The sequence below is a fragment of the Orbicella faveolata genome, unplaced genomic scaffold (genome assembly GCF_042242905.1).
Source record: "Orbicella faveolata isolate gen_17 unplaced genomic scaffold, um_ofav_v1 contig_26, whole genome shotgun sequence".
Taxonomy (NCBI): Eukaryota; Metazoa; Cnidaria; class Anthozoa; order Scleractinia; family Merulinidae; genus Orbicella; species Orbicella faveolata.
Window position 1 is genome coordinate 11,205,719 of NW_028301554.1, and position 21,109 is coordinate 11,226,827.

Here is a 21,109-nt window from a genome sequence, read left to right on the forward strand (position 1 = left end):
ACAGTAGATGAGAATTTAGTATTAATTTTGTGGTTTTGGGCAGTAACTGGTATTATAACTTTACAAAGAGCAGAGGAATTTTCACCATGACAAGGATATCTTTATATTATTCAGTTAATTGCGTTTGAAGAACGCAAACCTACTTTTGACCTGTGACTTTCTGGGGTTGGTTGCCCTGTGCACAGTTATATGCAGAAAAATCCACATTCCTGTAAGGACATCAAAATGGCCACCCTGCTTGATTTTTGCAGGGGCATGTCACGGCCAGTAAACTGGTACCGTTTAATGCTAAGACATGTGATAAGATGTGGCGAACATGTGAGTATGTGAGCAGGCCATGTGAGCTCATCTTTCCGCTGGATCTTTGACTTCTTTCCATTCAGTCGCCATACGCTTTGTTATTATGTGTGCTCAGCATTAGATTTTGGTGAATTTAAACGCTTCGACGGTAGCATTTATCGAAATATGAGGGAATTGTCCTTGTCTGTTAACACGACTTGGCTTTGGGATGTTAACTGTGGGAACAGCTACATTCTGATTGCATTTGCTGGTTAGTTCCAGTTGCGACAGATAGCTCAGTCTTTATCTGGTCAAAATCTTATTGTTTGGAATTGGTGGAAAAGTACTCTGAAGGCAAGTTCCAGAAGTCTACTTTATTCATCAGGGGAAATACTCCAATTAGTCGCACAGAGTTTGTTTACGATAAATGAGCATGTGATTGCAAATGCTAGCTTAACTTTGTGCTTCCAGTTTAGAATAATGTACGTAATTTAAATATTCTATGAAACTTGCTACAGAAACTGGCGACGTCATGCAAATTAACAACAAATCGTGACCTCTTCACTAGCATGGACTTTGATACTATGCATACCTGACTGTAAAACCTCTGTTGCTCAGGGTGAGAGGAAATTCAAAATCTCTGCTTGCCCTTTGGGCGAGCCGTAATTTCATCTTACTAGCCCAAATCTCTGAGGAGCTAGCCCAAAATTATTTTATTTAATAAAGATGATTAAATCAATTTAACATCCAAAAATTATGTTCATTAATAGTACGGAGGTTAGATGAACTTATTCTCTTTGATTTCGCTTTTGAATTAAACCCTATACAATAAAACATTTAGAACACTCAATGTGCAGTTCCAGAAAATATCCATACCCCCATGCAGGGTTTTTCCAGTTTGACCCCCACCCCCAGGATTTTCCATTTCAGGGGGGGCTTTACAGTACTCCCCCCATCCCCTGGAATTTCCATGACTTGTTTACTTGGGTCCCCCTACCCCTTGGAAATTCCATAGCCGTAAATAACAAGACTTCAGTCATTTATTTTAATCTCCTAGGTACTGTAATAAAATTTAGCCACAGCTATTCATGTTTATATTGTAGACAAAGACACAAGGTGGCATGTTTTTTCACAAACAATTTTAAACCTTGATCTGGTCGCACAACGTACACAATTTTATCGCACGTTAGTTGTGGGGATATTTACTAGGTTAGGATCAAAGTTGCTGGGTAATGAAAGGTTGAGGTTCTGAGATTCAATTTTCTAAAAACTGACCGTGGAAAATTCTAGATGTAAATTCATGTCATATTAAAAATGAGTTTGAACTAACAACTGACTCAGGAGCACTTCACTCCCAAATGGCATAGCAGCTGACTACTTCTTCATTCAAGGAAGTTTTCACAAGAGAATATACAGAGTTTGTTCATGATAAATGAGCATGCGATTGCAAATGCTAGCTTAAATTTGTGCTTCCAGTTTAGAATAATGTATTTAATTTAAATATTCTATTAAACTTGCTACAGAAACTGGTGGCGTCACGCAAATTATCAACAAATCGTGACCTCTTCACTAGCATGGACTTTGATACTATGCATATCTGACTGTAAAACCTCTGTTGCTCAGGGTGACAGGAAATTCAAAATCTCTGCTTGCCCTTTGGGTGAGCTGTAATTTCATCTTGCTTGCCCAAATCTCTGAGGAGCTAGCCCAAAATTATTTTATTTAATAAAGATGATTAAATCAATGTAATATCCAAAAATTATGTTAATCAATAATACGGAGGTTAGATGGACTCATTCTCTTTGATTTCGCTTTTGAATTAAACCCTATACAATAAAACATTTAGAACACTCAATGTGTGGTTCCAGAAAATATCCATACCCCCCATGGAGGTTTTTTTTTTCCAGTTTGACTCCCACCCCTAGGATTTTCCATTTCAGGGAGGGCTTTACAGTACTCCCCCCATCCCCTGGAATTTCCATGACTTTTCTACTTGGGTCCCCTACCCCTTGGAAATTCCATATCCATAAATAACAAGACTTCAGTCATTTATTTTAATCTCCTAGGTACTGTAATAAAATTTAGCCGCAGCTATTCATGTTTATATTGTAGACAAAGACACAAGGTGGCATGTTTTTTCACAAACAATTGTAAACCTTGATCTGGTCACACAACATACACAATTTTATTGTACATTATTTATGAGGATATTTACTAGGTTAGGATCAAAGCTGCTGGGTAATGAAAGATTGAGGTTCTGAGATTTAATTTTCTAAAAAAATGACCGTGGAAAATTTTAGATGTAAATTCATGTCATGTTAAAAATGAGTTTGAACTAACAACTGACTTAGGAGCGCTTCACTCCCAAATGGCATAGCAGCTGACTATTTCTTAATTCAAGGGAGTTTTCATAAGAGAATCTAAGAAACTACTGAAAATATAAGCTCCTTTAAAAAAAAAACCCAGTCAAAGTTTTAATTTATGCATAGGTGAAAACAATGTATCGAATTACTTTAGCAGGAAAGTAAAGCCGTCACGCAACATGTTTTTCAAAACACCTGTTTGCTAAATATTGGTGAAATTTTTCTTTCGGGAAACGAATACATTCATAAAGTCATACGCTTTGTCTTTGTAGTTCGTAAATGATAGTGAAGCAATGTTTTTGTTCAGTTGCACTATTAAATAATCAAATGAAATCTTGGCTACAGCTCCAGTGCTGTGCTTCGAGACAATTAGACAACTGGCATTGAATTGGCTTTGGAAGCTACACGGATAACAATGAAAATATTTTTAGGGCAAGTTTTTGTCTCGCGCTGCTGTCGCGCTGTCGGGACATGCGGTTGGGAAAAAATTAATTTCGGTGGCTTAACTTTTTACATTTTACTCTATCAAAGAAAAACCATTTATATTGTTTCACTTTCTCTCACGAACTCTCTGCTAAACACAATGTCTGAAGTTTGTCATTAGAAAAAAAAAAGACTAATGTCACTCATGTCCAATTCATGCTTGCCCAATGCTTAGATGTCCGCATAACACATTTTTCTCAAAACCACCTTGAACTTCAATCCCTGTAACTCTTTGTCCACTTCAGAACATTTATCCTGCATGGATAATAGCTGCCGGATGTCCTTGCTTCTCAGCTTGGTCCATCACCAAAGCAGTCAATGGTGACACAATAATTGCAATCTAGCAATGCTTTGCACCATAAAACAAAAAGTTAACATACTCGGCAAAAGTTGATATGTTGAATACTTGCCATAGATATCGTACATACATACATACATACACACTTTATTGTCATCCTGTTGGGAGGATGGCTAAAACATCTCTCTTTTGCTGCACCACTACTCTCAAAGCCTCTAATTATTTAGTTTTTAACTCTATATCATTATGCAGGTTATCCATGTTCATTTAAGGAAAACTTCAAAGCGTAGTCAAATTCAATATCTGACAAGTGCGCCTTGGCCATGCGTAAAGTCTTCAATGACGAGCAAGGATGCCACTTACAATACTTGATAGCTAACCTTAACCCAGAAGCAAACTCACACTTAACTTACCTTAACACTAAAATATTGGAACGTTGCTTCACCTATAAATTTTACGCCCCTGAGGTTCTGAGGCTTTTGTTCCACCATTTTGGGACTTTATTTTTGGCATGCACTCTTCCTCACCTGTCACATTCCTGACAGGTGATTACATGGTACAAATTGGATTTGACCAGATCTTACCTTCAGCTTCTCTCACGTGAGATCTGGGAACAAGAATATTTTGTCATAACATTGTCATTGTTTCCTCAATGTCTGTTTTGTAGAATTCAATTTGAAGAAGATGTGGCGTAGTCCCAATGGCACAATTCGTAACATATTGGGGGGTACTGTATTCCGAGAGCCAATAATTTGCCAGAAAGTTCCTAGACTGGTTCCGGGATGGGTGAAGCCAATTGTGATTGGAAGGCATGCTCATGGTGATCAGGTACATTGTAACAAGCAAATACTTATAAGTATTTAAATAACATGTTAACCTCAACACAGTCTGAAATGCAATAATTATGTAAATGAAAGACAAGAACAAGGCATGGTGAACAGGTCAATGTATGTCTTACTCGATTTGAAGAGTTGCGTAGGAACAGAAAGACATTCCTTGCTATCTAGTAGCCTTTGTTTTGTTCTCATTCAATTGAGCTATTTTGTATGGTTTTGCAGCAAAGATCAAGGTATTACTGAAGCTAAGGATTTATAATGCAAAGGAATGAAATTGACTGTCAATTATTCAGGTTTTTGATGAACCAGAATTAGAATGAGCAAACCTATGAAAAACCTGAACCAAATATATTTCTACACCTCTTGTGTGCTTTCTTAAAGTGCCTCTAACCTCAAATATGTTCTATTTCTTTTTGAAAAGAATACTTAATTTGGTGAAGATTAAAAAAAATTGATTGAATCCATCAAATCCTCATGAATTTAGGAAGGTTTGGAGCTGCAATGTTCTGGTTCATGGCTTCTTGAAAGGAGATCTGGGACCTACATGTAATGTAGCTGTGACGTCAGCCAGGAAGCCAATTACAACTGTAGGTTTCTGAATTTCCAAGGGTAGTGTCAAAAACAGACCCCGAAACCGAAGACCCGAAGACCCACTATGAAAATGAAGACCCCCTACAAAAATTTGAGGGATGATTACTGCCAAATTTAAGTTTGAGATTTAGTTATGCTGTTTGCCAATGCAGTTTTTAATGCTTTCACTGGTGTTTTTGATGTTACGAATTGTGTTCAACATGTTCTCAATAATATGTTTGCCAAAACATCGCTGTTGTTTTGTTGCCCCTGTATTTGATTATTCATTGCAAATTATGTTTTCTGTGTCAACAATTCTCTTCTGTATCTACACATTGAGTCGTTCCATATGGTGTTATGCGAACTGCGATTCTATTATTTGTGTTTCGAAATATGTTCCTCTAGATCTGGGTCTTCGTTAAGCGTAGAGCTTGACCACTATGGTCTGGCATGAATGATAAATTATGCATATTTTTCCTGCAGAAAGAAAAATTAATGTGTGCCACTCTTTGTCATCGTACAAAGCTAGATTCGGCTGGTCCAACCACCAGTGGCTCTTGAAAGATACTTAGAAGAGGTTAAAGCTCAATTTGCCAAAATACAACTTACAAAGCTTAAAGACAATCTGCCTAACACAGAACAAAAGGGGTTGAAAATGCTACAAGAAGATCCCAACATCAATTTTAAATAAAGTAGACAAGGGAACATGAATGGTTGTCTTAAACACTTACAATAAAATTCTAGAAGGACAAATCGGGTAGACAGCCTTGAACACTACAAACCCTTTGAAAGTCCTATGGTTTAAAGACATTCCTAAGGGTACAACAGAAGCATCACACACAGTTTCTAAAAATAGATTACATCACCAGCATGACTATATTGACGACATGGCCAACCTATGGTTTTATCAAAACACCTAACCTGTGTCATACACCAGTGTTCTACACGCTTACAAAAATTCACAAACCAACTCCAGTTGGAAGACCCATAATATCTGGATGTGATGGTCTGACTGAAAGGCTGTTTGCATTTGTAGACAAACTCCTTCAACCCATAGCAAAAGAACAGGAGTCATATCTTGAAGACATGACATACTTCATCAATGTCACAGAATCAATTAAATTAAAGGCCCCAACCTGGGCTGCCTTGTGTCACTTGTTTAGTGTGAAGAAATCCATGGCCAAAACAAACAAGTGTAATGTTACATGTAGATCAAGTAGACAGGATAGATTTTTACTTCTGTTAGTTTAGCGAATAAAACTCAATCTGCCTCGATCTGGGCCGATTCAACCCTTATCGACAATTGTCTTTTTGTAATTTATACCTGTTTGCTTACTCTTGGAAAATGCACATTACATGATAGTTTTTAATTGGCTAATTGTGATTCCTAGATTTTACTTATGTTATGGTTACATTTATTTTTTTGGGACTTCAGTATTTACAATCCTTTATCAAAAAGGTTTCCTAACACAGGTCACACACTTTCAAATTCCATGTCATTTATGTGGCTCTGTATTTAAGACAACTTAAGCTTAAATCTGCTATTTGTTGCTTTATTTCATGGAATGAAGTAAGAGTGATATCAGAGGAATCAAAAACCAGTCAGTGAGAATAAGTTCTGGGTAATTTGCGTATTGCTTCAAAGTTTAGACCATGCCCTCAAGCTAGCCTGTACACGGGCTACTCTCATGCTAAAAATAACATGCAAACTGATTAAAAAGAATACAAGCATACAATTCTGGTAGCATTATAAATGCAATTTGATCTGGCCTGATGCCCTGATCGGACTAATGGTGGTATATAATATACAGTGAGGTATTGACAATAGCCCTAACAATATTAATGAACCGCACAGCCATGGGCTGAGCGCGGTTCATGTTCTACCTGTGGTTTATTTATTTATTTTTCTTGTTGGTGACCAGACCCAAACTCCCTCTCGGCCAAATTTTGAATCACACAACCTTTGATGTTTATTCGCCTAAAGCTGTTCAAAAATTGATACACGGACAATGTTACGGATATTGTTTTCTTTATTGTGGGTAAAATATATTTTCTTTTGGTTTTATTGAAGTGTTGGATCCCAATTGAATAAATAAATACGCTAAAAAAAAGGTATTACGTCAGCGATAGAATGCGCTGACGTTGCAGCTTTCACTTTCACTACATGGCAAATAACATCGTGTTTACTTTGCAAGTTGATTTTGCCAGAAGTGACGGTCATTAATTTATTTGCAATTTTGCGAGTATTTCTTGTGGTTTTAGGCAAATGAAGTAAATTCTTTGGCTGTTTCATCGCGGTGAGTTCGGTGATCAGAAGGAAAATTAAATATTTGCAAGCCAAGCAAAGAACATGTCAGAATGTGTAAGGATTATGTAATTGGTAGGGAAATAACCACCATACTAAAGGTAGCTGTGGATAACGGAAGTTGTGAATTATGTGACTCGTGTGACTACTTTGCTAGCTCTTTACTCGTGGAAAACACCAATTAAATTTAATCATGACTTTTAAGAAAGAAAGCTGTTGTTAATAGTGTTATTATTGTATCGTTCATATCGTTCATGCCCATACATATCCCGAAGAAAGTTCCAGAATAAGACCATTACGTCATTGGAAATTTCACAACAGCTATGACTGCAGTTGCAATAATACAGGTTGTGCTGATCAAGTGATGTTGGTCTTAAGAACTCAATAAGTCATCAAGGACTGCTTTGGAATGTGCACTGCATTGCGACTGTAGTGCCACCAAAACAGTTAACTTTTAAAAGTGCGTTTGTAAGATCTAAAAGATCTTCTTGTTTCTTTAGTTTTGTCGGTGATCAGACCCAAACTTCCTCTCGGCCAAATTTTGAATCATGCAACCTGTGATGTTTATTCACTAAAAGCTGTTGAAACATTAATACAGGGACAATGTTATGGATATTGTTTTCTTTATTGTGTGTAAAATATGTTTTCTTTTGGTTTTATTGAAGCGTTAGATTCGAAGGGGATAACAAATATGCTAAAAAAAAAGTATTACATCAACCATGGAATGCGCTGACATTGCAGCTTTCACTTTCGCTACATGACAAATAAGATCTTGTTTACTTTGCAAATTTATTTCTCCAGACGCAACGGTCATTAATTTATTTGCAATTTTGCGAGTATTGCTTGTGGGTTTAGGCAAATGAAGTGAATTCTTTGGCTGTTTCATCACAGCGAGTTCATAGATCGGAAGGAAAATTAAATATTTGCAAGCCAAGCAAAGAATGTGTCAGAACATGCAAGGATTACGTCATTGGTAGGGAAATAACCACCATACTAAAGGTAGCCGTGGATAATGTAATTCTTGAATTATGTGGCTCGTGTGACTACTTTGCTACCCCTTTACTTATTGAAAAACCAATTAAATTTAATTGTGACTTTTAATAAAGAAAGCTGTTGTTAATAGCATTATTATCGAATCGTTTATATCGTTCATGCCCATACATAACCCGAGAAAAGTGATTAAGACCATTACGTTATCGGAGATTTCACAATGGCTATGACTGATAGTGCAATAATACAGTTTGTGTTGATCAAGTGATGTGATGTCTACAGTAATAAATGAATCATCAAGGACTACTTTGGAATGTGCACTGCATTGCGACTGTAGTGCTAAGAAAACAGTTAAATTTTAAAAGCGTGGTTATAAGATCTAACAGATCTTCTTGTTTTTGTGAGTTTTATACCTGTTTGCATATTTGCAGAAAATGTGCTTTAGAGGTTAGTTTTTAATCCACTCATTGTCATCTTTAGATTTTTCTACGTGACTGAAACCCGTCACTTCAACGTTCTAAGCCTGTTATTTGTTGTCACACTTGATTTAAACACAAGCATGTTGCATGAACTGAGGACTTGGACACTTATAAAAAATAGGTCCGCAATGCATACTTGTGAGCTTATGCTTAGTTTTATTCCATTCGGTTGGAGTTTGTTTTGAAAAGTCGGTATCTGGGAGTTTATAAGCGAGAAGGCAATCACTGCAAAGATAAAGGTGTTATTTTGAAACTGGAGACATTGTACTCATGGTAGAAGACTTGTGGCCCCTTGGTCACATTCTCAAAGTAAAACCAATCAGGAGAGATGGGCTTGTGGGGAGAGTCAGGCTGAAAACCAAGTCCATGGTCCTGGAATGTCCAACAAGATCGTTCTTTAGAGGGGCTGCTAGACTCCACAAGAGCAGCTAAACATTGTTGATCTTGATGTCCTCAATAGACTGCAAGCTGTCTCTCTTTTGCTTGGAAATCCGTGGGGAAGAACGTAATGAAGAAAGCAAAACAAGTGTGACTGTGAGTGTGACACATGACTTGAAATGGCAATGAGTATATTACGTGTCTTTTGTTGCTGACGAAGCCACAAGTGGTAATTATAAGTTGGCTGTCAGAAGTTGGGGGAGGAAGGTTCTTGCTTGAAATTGTTAAATTGTAGAGTGTTTTGTAAGGCAATCTATCGATGTCAATGGTAGAAGCAGCGGATTCTTGTGAATTAGGATGCTTTATCATATCTTTCCATTGCTGGGGTATTGTAGACAGCAAGCCATAATACTGTAAGAAGTTGCATTTTAGTTGAAATTTTTGCTGAAAACCATTGAAAGTAAGAAATTGGTTCTTATTCTTGTCTAACAGACTGGACAGCTTTTCAATGCCAGCATGATGCTAGTTTTCATAAAACCCCGACAGTTTACCAACTTTTATAAACCTGTTATTCCAGATGATTTGGTTCAGAGTATCCAATTTTCATTGCGGCACAGTGACGTTTAAATTTTGCCAGTACGAGATTAAATTCATATAGAAATTCAGAAAATTGTCATTAGTTTAGTTTCACATACTTGATGTCATAATTGCACTGAAAGAGTAATGAACCACCTACATTAGGAAGCAAAAAGTTTGGAATTTTCTTCCACAGGGACTCATCAGGTGAGCAAAGACGCTTCACCCAACATAAGTTTAATGCCTTATCAAACGTTGTAAAATCTGTCATTTTGAGTCCGCCTTCTTTACTTTTCATAATAGTGGATTTCTTAATTTTTGGCTGTTTGTATTTCCATATTTAATTAGATATTATTTTGTTGACATTATCCGAAAACGATACTGAAGTTTTAAGTGCGCTGCAAACAAGTGTCAGTTTTGAAAGCGCTTAAGTGTTACCTAATTTGATTCTTCCATAGAGTGTGATGTCTCTTGATGACCATATATTAAGAATTTTTTTCAAAGGATCCAGCTTGTCGAAGAAGTTTTTTTGTTCAGCCTTCTTTTCGTCATGAGAGAATTAAACACAAAGTGTAGGTTCATCAAGCAGAGTCAGATTTAAAATTTTATCTTTACAGAAATGTTTTGATCCTAATTGTAGCAGTCCTGATTTTGATTGGTTTATTTTCATTCCTGAACACTTTTCGAACACTGCAAGCAGGTCAAAGAGATTGTGAATGGATTGAGCATCTCTAACAATAATGCTGGTATCATCCACATACTGTGCCAGTTTTACACATCTTCCTGGGTTCAATTTCAAGCCCTTTGATGGAACGCGAGCGTCTTATTGTGCAGCCAAGAATCTCTATACCAATGACAATCAAAGGAGACCTATCGTCAAACTCGTGGATTAAGTAATATAGAGATGAAACATGTTGGTGAACTTGCAATTATTGGTGTATTTTTAAAGGCTGTTAAAACAAGCCGCGTTCGTACCACGCATGGTCGCACTTATCTCACAAAGCGTAGGCTTTTTTCGTTGGCTTTTGTTGCACACATATTACAGAATAGTTAGGGTGGCAAAATTGCAGCTGAACAGAGAGTGGTAAAGGCTAAGGGTTCTTGGGTCACAGAGGACACTCGTGCCAAAGAAATCATAGAGTACTCTCCTCCTCCTCCCCCCGACACACACACACACCCAGATCTTGATGTTGATGTTTGTCTACCTGCTGGGGAAATTTACAAGTATTCAAGTTGTACGAGCTTACAGACCTTTTTCATTGCATTTCACTCAAGGCTATAAGTAAGAATTGTTATGAGACAGCACTTCTTTTCCAATGTAGAACCGCTTGTCTCTCTATATATATTGCATGTGAAGTACATCAAAATAAGTAGCCTCATTTGCAAGCATTTTCAGTGTTGATCCAAAAAATCTGTCCATCCATAAATATGTGCTCCTACGAGCTCACAGAGGGGTTTCTTTCCATTTGTTATCTTTTCAATCAGGAAGCAAAAGTGTAAACACAAGACAAGGTAAAAATCATTTAAGATTATCAAAATCAAGTATTTGGGAATTTTTTCCAAGTTTATGTGCATTTCACAACCCACTCAGAGTTCAGATCAATATAATACTAAGATAAACAAGACAAGTATAGAGAACGCAACTTTAATCTAAACTTGACTCGATGTCGGTTGAACGTGGACTACTCGATTGACTGTTGGATCTCACAGGAGATCTAATCAGCCAAACTTGAAAAGTAAAACGATAATAAGTCAAAGACTACTGCAACGCTGACACAAGGTATATTCAAAACAATATTTCGGCTGGCCTCAGGTTTAGATGTTACTAATTATAAAATTACAATATTATATAATGGTGCCAATGTTTGTCCTGGTTTCGTTCATTGAGAAGTTTTCGTTTCGCTCATATAAGTTCATTAAGGTCCTCGAATAATACACATTCTCATCAAAGCTTACCACATCAGTAGGTCACTTTCCAGCAAACAAATGCTCATCTCCTAGTCATTTTGAACGCCTGGATGAGTCAAATGCTCATGAAATTCAGCGCTCAAGTTGGCCATAGTACTAATTCGAACATTCGTAGTCAACTCCACTTCAGTTTAGCGAAACACCTAACATTACTGGTCGTGTAAAAGCTACAAAATCATCAATTCAGGCTGGCACGATACATCCTTTGAGTAGTAACCACGCAAACACAATAGCGAGGCTCGCGCTGATTGCACGGTTACTATTCCAATATGGCGTCGGGCTCAGTTACTATTCCAACATGGCATCGGCCTCAGGCGCTCTCGTTCGGGCCGACTAATTACGAACAGTGTCTACACCTGAGTGAGTGAGTGAGTGAGTGAGTGACACATTTGCATATCGGAGTCCCCGCAAGAAACACGTTTCTACGCTTCGCGTATCCACGAGTTTAAAAAGTAGGCTGGACAGCAGACAGCCTTGTCTGACACTTCGCTGCATGCAAAAGTGCTCACTGGTTAAACCATTGTTTAGAATACAACTAGAAATGTTGTGATAGAATACGCCGACCCAGCTTTTAAACATTTTTGGAGGTTATCGAATGCTTGTTTGAAGTCAAGAAAAACCACAGCACTGGGGATATTTCTCTGCTTTGCAAACAACATCGTGTCTGAAATAAGTCTAATACATTCTCATATATATCTTCCTTTAATATACCCTGTTTGGCACGGATGAATGATCGAGGGCAAAACTTTTTCCAGACGTACTGCTATCGTTTTGGTTGCGATTTATAGTCTGTTTAGCAAATAATGAGATGGGTCTCCAGTTTAAATGTTCTAGACTTTAATTTTTCTTAGGTATTGGCGAAATGATGCTGAGCTTTTGAGAGATTGACAAACTGCCTTCATGAAAGGCGTAGTTGAAGCTGTCAACGACATACTTACCAATACAGCTCCAAAAGAGGTGGTAGAATTTGATCGTGAGGCCATCTGAACCTGGTGTTTTGTCATTACAGAAGCCGCACTGAACACATTTGTGACCTTACACAGGAAAACGTGCATTAGCTCCTATCCGTTAAACAGGCTAAAATTAACGGATGATAAACGGATAACAAACAGATAGTAAACACCTTTAAAACCGTTTAAACGTTTTCCAGAAACGTTTTAATGGTTACTGAATCTCAGCAAACGGCTTGGCAAAGCATTCGAACCGTTAGCGAAAATTTTCGAACAAATGACTGGAAATGTTAGAATGGCTGGCAAAAATTTTCGAACGGATAACTTCAAGCGTTAAAACGGCTAGCAAAAATTTTCGAACGGATGACTTGAAGCGTTTGAGTGGTTAGCTCATCATGTGTTCAAACGGATGACCTCAAGCATTTGAATGGTTAGCCAAACTTTTAATTCAAGCACTCAACTTTTCAATCGAAGGGTCACTGACTTAGCATGCGATCAGCTAAAGAGTGAAAATTATATCGCACCATAAGCACTTGAAAGCAATAACAATGATTCTAATTAATCATCTGTGAACTGGATATAGATAATATAATTCAAAGCAAGCGAATAACTACTTACGGTTAGAAATTGTCTCTATGTCAAATTGTCAAGAAAACAAAAACAACATTCTGTCCATGTTTGTTTAATCGAAGTCATCGTATGCAACGCCAATCCAGAAACATTTCTGACCAAATTCTGTTGATATAAACAAAGTAATCTCCAGGCACAAATTATTTTAAGGAAACATGCTTTACTATCATTAAAAATACTTCACAAACAGTAGACGAGCGAGTTTGTTCAAGAGCAGAAATATGTTCGTGCCACAACACCACAAATTGTTGCGCGTGCAATTCACACGTGATGCAAGTGAAAAACTTTTCCTGGACGGAGTTGGGGAAGTTTGCTACTAGCCTAAAATTTCAGTCCTCGGACGGCCCTCGGACGACAATTGACATAAATTTCAAGCTACAGTACGATTTAACACAAAATAGAATGTGGGGTACTGATAAACGGAAAGGTATGTGAGTTACAATATAATTCTAACTGTAATGACCAGCCACAAGTGAATCCAAACATACACTCATTAATTCAGTAAAGCATGAATACATGTACATCACATGGTCATGGAGAAATGCCAATCACAACATTCCTCCCCTCTAGAATTACATGTTATTCATCCATAAACTCCTCATGTAAATTGGAACAACTAAATCAAAAACTATTTGTCCTCTCTTTCAACCACAGTCCCTGTGATAAAGTCACGATTCACACAGGTAGTCTTTCAGGTTTCCAGGTCTGGCCCTTTTCCGCACAGGGTGTGTCCCCAGAGAACTTGTTTTAATGGGTGTCTGAGTAGGTGATGCCGGTGGAGACTAAGGAACCTCAAGTTGGTCACAAACACCAGGGGTGGGTGGTGTTGCATCACATTCAGGCAAGACCAACAGTGTCACACTGGGTGTCACACTTGTAACTGGCTCCTCCGCCACATCATTCTCATGGCTTCGAACATGGTCTTAGTGCTGCCAGATGACTGTCCCGTTGTCCAGCTGAACGTGAGCTGACACTGGACCAGTTTTCTCCATGACAGTCCCTGGTGTCCAGGCCTTCTTGTTCCAGAAATCCTTGACATAAACAGTCTGGCTCTCTAGAATCTCCGTCTCCTTAGCATGGTAATCATGTGCTGCTTTCTGCTGGGACTGTTTATTCCTAACGCGATTTGCTATGCTTGGAACAAGCTGATTCAGCTGTGTGTGCAATCTCTGATTCATGAATACTTCTGCTGGTGGAACTCCGGTCGTACTATGAGGGGTGGTGCAGTAACTAAGGAGGAATTGTGATAACTTTGTTTGGACACTTCCATTCTCCATCTTCTCATAGCCTTCTTTAAAGATTCGCACAGCCCTCTCTGCCAAGCCATTTTAGGCAGGATGATAAGGTGCCACTTTGATGTGTTTGATTCCATTCTTCATGAACTCCTGGAATTCTGAGCTGGTAAAATTGCTACCATTGTCGCTAACGAGTGTTGTTAGTAGGCCATGTGTAACAAACATCTCTGTCAGCTTTTCATTTGTGGCAGTTGATGTGATAGACTTCATGCGATGCATTTCCAAACACTTCGAGTATGCATCCATGACTACAAGGAACATTTCTTTTTTGTAAGGCCCTGCATAGTCAATGTGAATTCTTGACCAGGGGAGTCCTGCCCACTCCCAGGGGTGTAATGGTGCTTCTGTGGGTGCACTCTGGTTTGACTGACATTCGTCCCAGCCCATCACTTTCTTCACAATCTCCTGATCCATGCCTGGCCACCATACATAGCTTTGTGCCAACGCTTTCATTTGTGATTCGCTCGGGTGGGCCTCATGCAGCTCAGTGAGTATTTTCGATCTTCCTTGTCGGGGTACAACCACTCTGGCACCCCAAAGTACACAGCCATCTTCTACGCTTAATTCACTTTGCTTGGTGAAGTAAGGATTTAGCTCTTCAGAGTTGTTTTTGGTTGGCCATCCTTCTAAGATGAAGCGTAGCACCTGCGAGAGGACTGGATCCCTCTTGGTCCACTCTTTGATGTGGCTACTATGTACAGGTGTACCTTCCAAATGTTCCATTAACAAGATTGTTTCACCAGGAACTGGGACTGACTCGGGCATCTCAGGCAAGCGTAGCCTACTTAAGCCATCTGCATTACCATTGGTCTGACCAGCCTTGTATGATATCTTGTACTCGTAAGCAGACAAAGTCAGTGCCCATCACTGGGTTCACGATGCAGCAAGCGCTGGAATCTCTTTCTTCTCATTCAACAAACCCTCCAAAGGTTTATGATCCGTCTTGATAGTGAATGAGTGTCCATAAAGAAACTGATGGAACTTCCTAACTCCAAAGATTATGGCTAGCATGTCCTTCTCTAAGGTCGAATAATTTCTTTCAGCTCCGTTTAGAGATCTGGACATGTATCCTATTGGACATTCAGTTTTTCCTTCCAGTTTGTGGGATAAACACACCATAATCGGAAACATCAGTGGCAAGTACAAGTTCCTTGGCTGAGTCAAAATGTACTAGTAGCTCAACTCACTGCAACAGCTCCTTAGATTTTGCAAAGGCCTCCTGTTGTTCCTTTTGCCACTGCCATGTTGATCCATTCCTTAAGAGCTGGTGTAAAGGCTCCAGGATGGTTGCTACATCAAGTAAGAATCTATGGTAATAATTGAGCATGCCCAGGAAAGCTTGCCACTGATTATGTACCCACAGTACATGACTTCAGGTTACACGAACAGACATTTTGCCAAATGTAGCTTTAATCCTGCTGTGAAGAGCTGACTAAGCACTGCTTCTAGGTTGGCTAGATGATCTGGGTCATCCTTGCTGCTGACTAAGATGTCATCAACTTGCATGACAACATAGGGGATGCCTTGCAATAAATTCTCCATTGTATGTTGGAAAATTCCAGGTGCTGACGAAACCCCAAAGGGTAGTCTATTATATTGATAGAGTCCCTTGTGAGTGTTGATTGTAGTGAATTTCTTCAATTCCTCATCTAATAATAACTGTTGGTATGCCTGTGACATATCCAGCTTGGTGAATTTATTTCCTCCACCTAGTGTGGCAAGCAAGTCCTCAGTCTTGGGGATTGGATAATTATCCAACTTTGAGACTTGGTTAAAAGTACACTTATGGTTGCTACAAATATGCACTGATCCGTCTCTTTTCACCACTGGAACTATAGGTGCCGCCCACTCTGTGAACACTACCAGAGATATTATGCCTTCGCTCTGCAATTGATCCAGTTCCTTTTTGACTTTCATTTTGAGTGCATACGGTACAGGACGAGCCTTCATGAACTTGAGTGGAGCACTTGGGTCAACAGAGATTTTGGCTTCTGTGCCCTTCAGTGTGCCCAGTCCTTTGCCAATAGTGTCCTTGTGTGCATCTAGGATCTTCTGCAGCTGACAGTTGCCCTCCTGGATGTTGAAAATACTGTTCCAGTTAAGCGTAATCACTTGAAGCCAGTCCCTTCCAAGTAAATTGGGTCCAGGACTCCTCACCATGGCTGGTAAATTATGCTGTTGATTCTGGTACTTGACAGGAATCAGTACTTCACCAGACACTGGTATTTTCTCTCCTGTGTATGTGCTTAATGCGGCCTTTGAACTCTTCAATTCCAATTTGTCACATAACTTGTACATTTGTTCATTCAACACGGTGCTGGTCGCACCAGTGTCTATCTCCAATTTGTGTGGTTCACCACAAAGTTCCACAGTCACTTTGAATGTCTTGGATTTGCTTTGTCCGTGAATGTGGTACATTGTCATGGCATAAACACCTTCCCCAGAAACTTCGTCCACGAAATGTGTAGGCTGCTTCTTCCCCTTTGCTAGCTTACTGTCTCATGAACCGGTATGTTTACCTTCTTGCGTTCCAGAATCAGTTCCTTTGCCCGTCGTTTTCTTTTGCCTTTTCTCGCCATGACACACTGGCTGAGTGCCCTTGTCATCCGCATTTAAAACACTGAGCATCTCTAAATCGTCAGGCTGAAGCTTCATGTTTCTCCCCACAACGGTAAAACTATGAATCTGGACAACAATCTTTAATTCCATTCTTGTCTCAAGCGTCGACCTGATTAACGCTGCTGGGGGTCGTGTCGGACTGAATACCAGCCAGATCTAGGTCGGCAAAATTGAGACCGAGAATTGTGCTACACAAGAAATCTGTGGCATATACTCATTGAGTACAAATTAAAACATAAGCACCACTTCGTTTGCAATATATTGCCTGGCGATAAAAAGACCCAGAGGAGAATCAAATCTTGATAAAGCTAAGCAACCGAATAAGCGGCCCTGGAAATGTCACTGATACGGGTTTATTCTGTCTTAGCATCATGCCTCGTGCTTCTATGATGAAGACCGCCGAACATTATCCTTTAAGATAAATCTGTGGTGACATTGTATGCAATGAGTACAAATTATACCGCTCTTTTTTGTCAAGAGCAGCAATGAGCAAAGACCAAGAATTTTGCTTGCAGTTGAATCTTTGGCGATGTGAAACTCAGTGACTATACATTATACTGTGTAAGTAAAAAGCAATATGGTACGGTTACAGAGAACAAACGGTTGCAACCTCAACTTCTTTGCTAAGCTGTTTTATTTCTCTTTGCCGTTATATTTCTGCTTTGTTCTGATTCCTCTTGGTCGCCTTTTCTTTTTCTATTCCCTGTTTATATCTCGTTCTTTTTCTTTGCTACCTGAAATGCAGAGTATAACACAAACTGAATAAGACTTATTCGGCCCGAGAAACTGGTGCAGCACTCGGCTATAACTTAGTGCTTTTCTAATACTTCTTATGTCCCAAGCAGTTCCCTGCATCACGTAATCATGTACTCAGTGCGTTCAACCGCGATGAATAGATGAAAAATTTATTTATTCGCTTTCCTACAACAAAAAAATCTACTGTACTCATTGAGTATGACATCGCCAACTCAGTATAATTTGTACTCGCTGAGCACGAGATAGCAATTGAGTTAATGTTAAGCATAATTCTCGATCTTCGGTAGCCTTGCTATTAGTTTACTTAAAGAATATAATTCGTACTCATTGAGTACGAGATAGCGACTGAGTTAATGTTAAGCGTAATTTCCGATCTTCGGTAGCCTTCTTTAAAAGTAGCAATTTGTAAAGTAATTAAAAAGGAAATCGTGAAACCTTTTAATTTTCAATTGTAATTATAGATATTCAGTCAAGCTGTCAATGTTTAGTAGTCTTACTACTGGTTCTACTTACATGTAAAGAGTATAATTTGTACTCATTGAGTACGATAGCGATTGAGTTAATGTTAAGTGTAATTCTCGATCTTCGGTAGCCTTGCTACTAGTTTTACTTAACGAGTATAATTTGTACTCATTGAGTACGAGATAGCAATTGAGTTAATGTTAAGCATAATTCTCGATCTTCGGTAGCCTTGCTATTAGTTTTACTTAAAGAGTATAATGTGTACTCATTGAGTACGAGATAGCAATTGAGTTAATGTTAAGCGTAATTCTTGATCTTCGGTAGCCTTGCTACTAGTTTTACTTAACGAGTATAATTTGTACTCACTGAGTACGAGATAGCAATTGAGTTAATGTTAAGCGTAATTCTCGATCTTCGGTAGCCTCGCTACTAGTTTTACTTGAAGAGTACAATTTGTACTCATTGAGTACGAGATAGCGATTGACTTAATGTTAAGCGTAATTCTCGATCTTCAGTCAAGCTGTCGATGTTTGATAGTCTTCTTCTGGGTTTACTTAAAAAGTATCATTTGCACTCACTGAGTACTGAGCATCACAACGGCGGCATAGACGCACATAGCTGTGGTCCTGTATTGTGAACTATTATATTCTCGCAATAAAATATAAGCACTGCTCTGCACTAGATGCTTTGAGCTGTTTCACGGACCTTTCGAAGAACATTGCCATCACTTGCTCTTTCACACCAAGATTACCGAGTAGAAAGTATCAGTGGTAACAAACAAAGAAATAGAGTGCGTGGTGTTGGGACGAATTGTTGTCTGTGAAATATGATAACTTGTTTACTATATTCTTGGTTCTTCCCCTCAAAACGATTATAGAAGCGACTTAGCCATTACTTGCAACGTCACTTTTAGTCCCAGAAGTATTTCATCAAGTGGAAATTTAGGCTTTTAGTACAAAGGTGAGAGTTTTCGGGCACTAAATTAAGTCATATGACACCTTCACATTCATTCCTGAAGAGTGACGTACTGTTGAGTGACGTACTCTTTTGCGTGAACAGTCTCGAATTTCGTTGCGTGTCGCGTGCTCAATGTTGTGCAAAGGCTGAACGACTAAAAACTTACATGTACCTGTGCTCAAGTACTTGTGTTTCTCCAGTGTATCAATATTATATATAATCCAACGAAAGTGAGGGGAAATATGTCATATACATCGAGGGAAAACTAATGCTTCGAGTCATGAAGATGGATGTTAAAAACCTTGAATTCGATGCGCTAGTGGCGGCAGGGTTTTCCGACTTTCCAAGGTAAGCGTGAATAATACAGAGCTCTGGTAAATTAGAATGAGAATTGATACTGTAATTTATTTAGTTGTAAATTCCGACTTAAATGCAAGGTTAAACTAAGCTAGAAATAACGACTTTCCAATAATTGAGATATTTGTTTCTGCCAGATTGTAGGTTGTCTCGGGAGGTTGTTGATAACCCAAGGCGATTGAGGCCGCGTTTATCCTAAGTTGAAAATACATCAACGGACAGCACAATTTTCGCCGAAAATGCTGCCATCGATACGACTTAAATGCTGTATTATTTAATTTCTTGACATATGCGACATTTTAGGATATAATATTCAGGACAACTTTTCGTGCTACAATTTATCAACGTGCTTTTATTAAGGAAAACGATGATTGACAACTAATACCTTCTTTGCCATATTTTGGTGAGCAAAGCTGAACACGAACGCTTCATTCTGAATGTTAGCTGTTGCTTTGCTGTTGGCAGACTTTTTAAGTTCACAATCGTACTGATTGGGTTTATTTTGTACTAAAGAAGTCGTACTTCTACTCATTGAGTTCAAATTTGGTGACCTGTCTTCATCCTACTTCCTGATTGGTTGGTAAATACTTATTCAGTACAGTGAAGTCAACTTAATGAGTTAGCGATCTGTGATTGGTTTATCGCATACTTATTAGTTCATTCCAGATTCTTTTTGTGTGTTCCGGAATAGTTTTAGCCTGTGTTTTAACATACCTGAATGAAACTGCATGCGGAATTTGGAGCGTTTTCGACAAAGTTCACTTTTGATTAAAATACCTGATGCCCTTTTCCCGCCGAGTCCTTCAAATAAACGAAGCCGGGCTTTTGTTATGATAAACAGAGCCGATCCTTTGTTATAATAGCCAAGCCAAGCCTTTGTTATAAGTCGAAGTCTCGCCTCGGTTTATTATAACAAAGGATCGGCCTGCCGCGACCGCAAGGACTTTGATTTTACTTAGAAACCAGCAAAATGTCAATTTCACGCAGCTTATATAAGCTCAAATTTGTTTTTTTTCAGGTCAAAAGTGCTTAAAATGTTGACTCATGTTAACGCACGACGGCAAGGATGTTGATTTCTCTTAGAAAGCAGCAAAATGTCAATTTTATGCAACGTAAAAGCTCAATGTCGATTTTAGGTCAAAAAAGGTTTAAATGTTGATTTCATGTTAACCCGAGACGGTAGGGATGTTGATTTCACTTAGAAAACAGCAAAATGTTAATTTCACGCAGCGTATAAACTCAAAAATGTCGATTTTAGGTCAAAAAAGGTTTAAATGTTGATTTCATGTTAACCCGAGACGGTAGGGATGTTGATTTCACTTAGAAAACAGCAAAATGTTAATTTCACGCAGCGTATAAACTCAAAAATGTTGATTTCAGGTCTAAATAGGTAAAAATGCTGATTTCATGTTAACGTGTGACGGCAAGGATGTTGATTTCACTTAGAAAACAGCAAAATGTTAATTTCACGCAACGTATAAACTCAAAAATGTTGATTTCAGGTCTAAATAGGTAAAAATGCTGATTTCATGTTAACGCGTGACGGCAAGGATGTTGA

At 38.6% G+C, this 21,109-nt stretch overlaps 1 protein-coding gene across 1 annotated transcript in view; it reads left to right on the forward strand.

Moving 5' to 3' along the window:
* The window catches only part of LOC110048170 (isocitrate dehydrogenase [NADP] cytoplasmic-like), an 83,854-nt gene that overhangs the window by 18,309 nt on the left and 44,436 nt on the right, over positions 1-21,109 (forward strand). Inside the window, exon 4 of the mRNA XM_089295673.1 lies at positions 4,091-4,251. Coding sequence (XP_089151799.1) covers positions 4,091-4,251 — 161 coding nt within the window. The remainder of the gene's footprint in view (positions 1-4,090; positions 4,252-21,109) is intronic.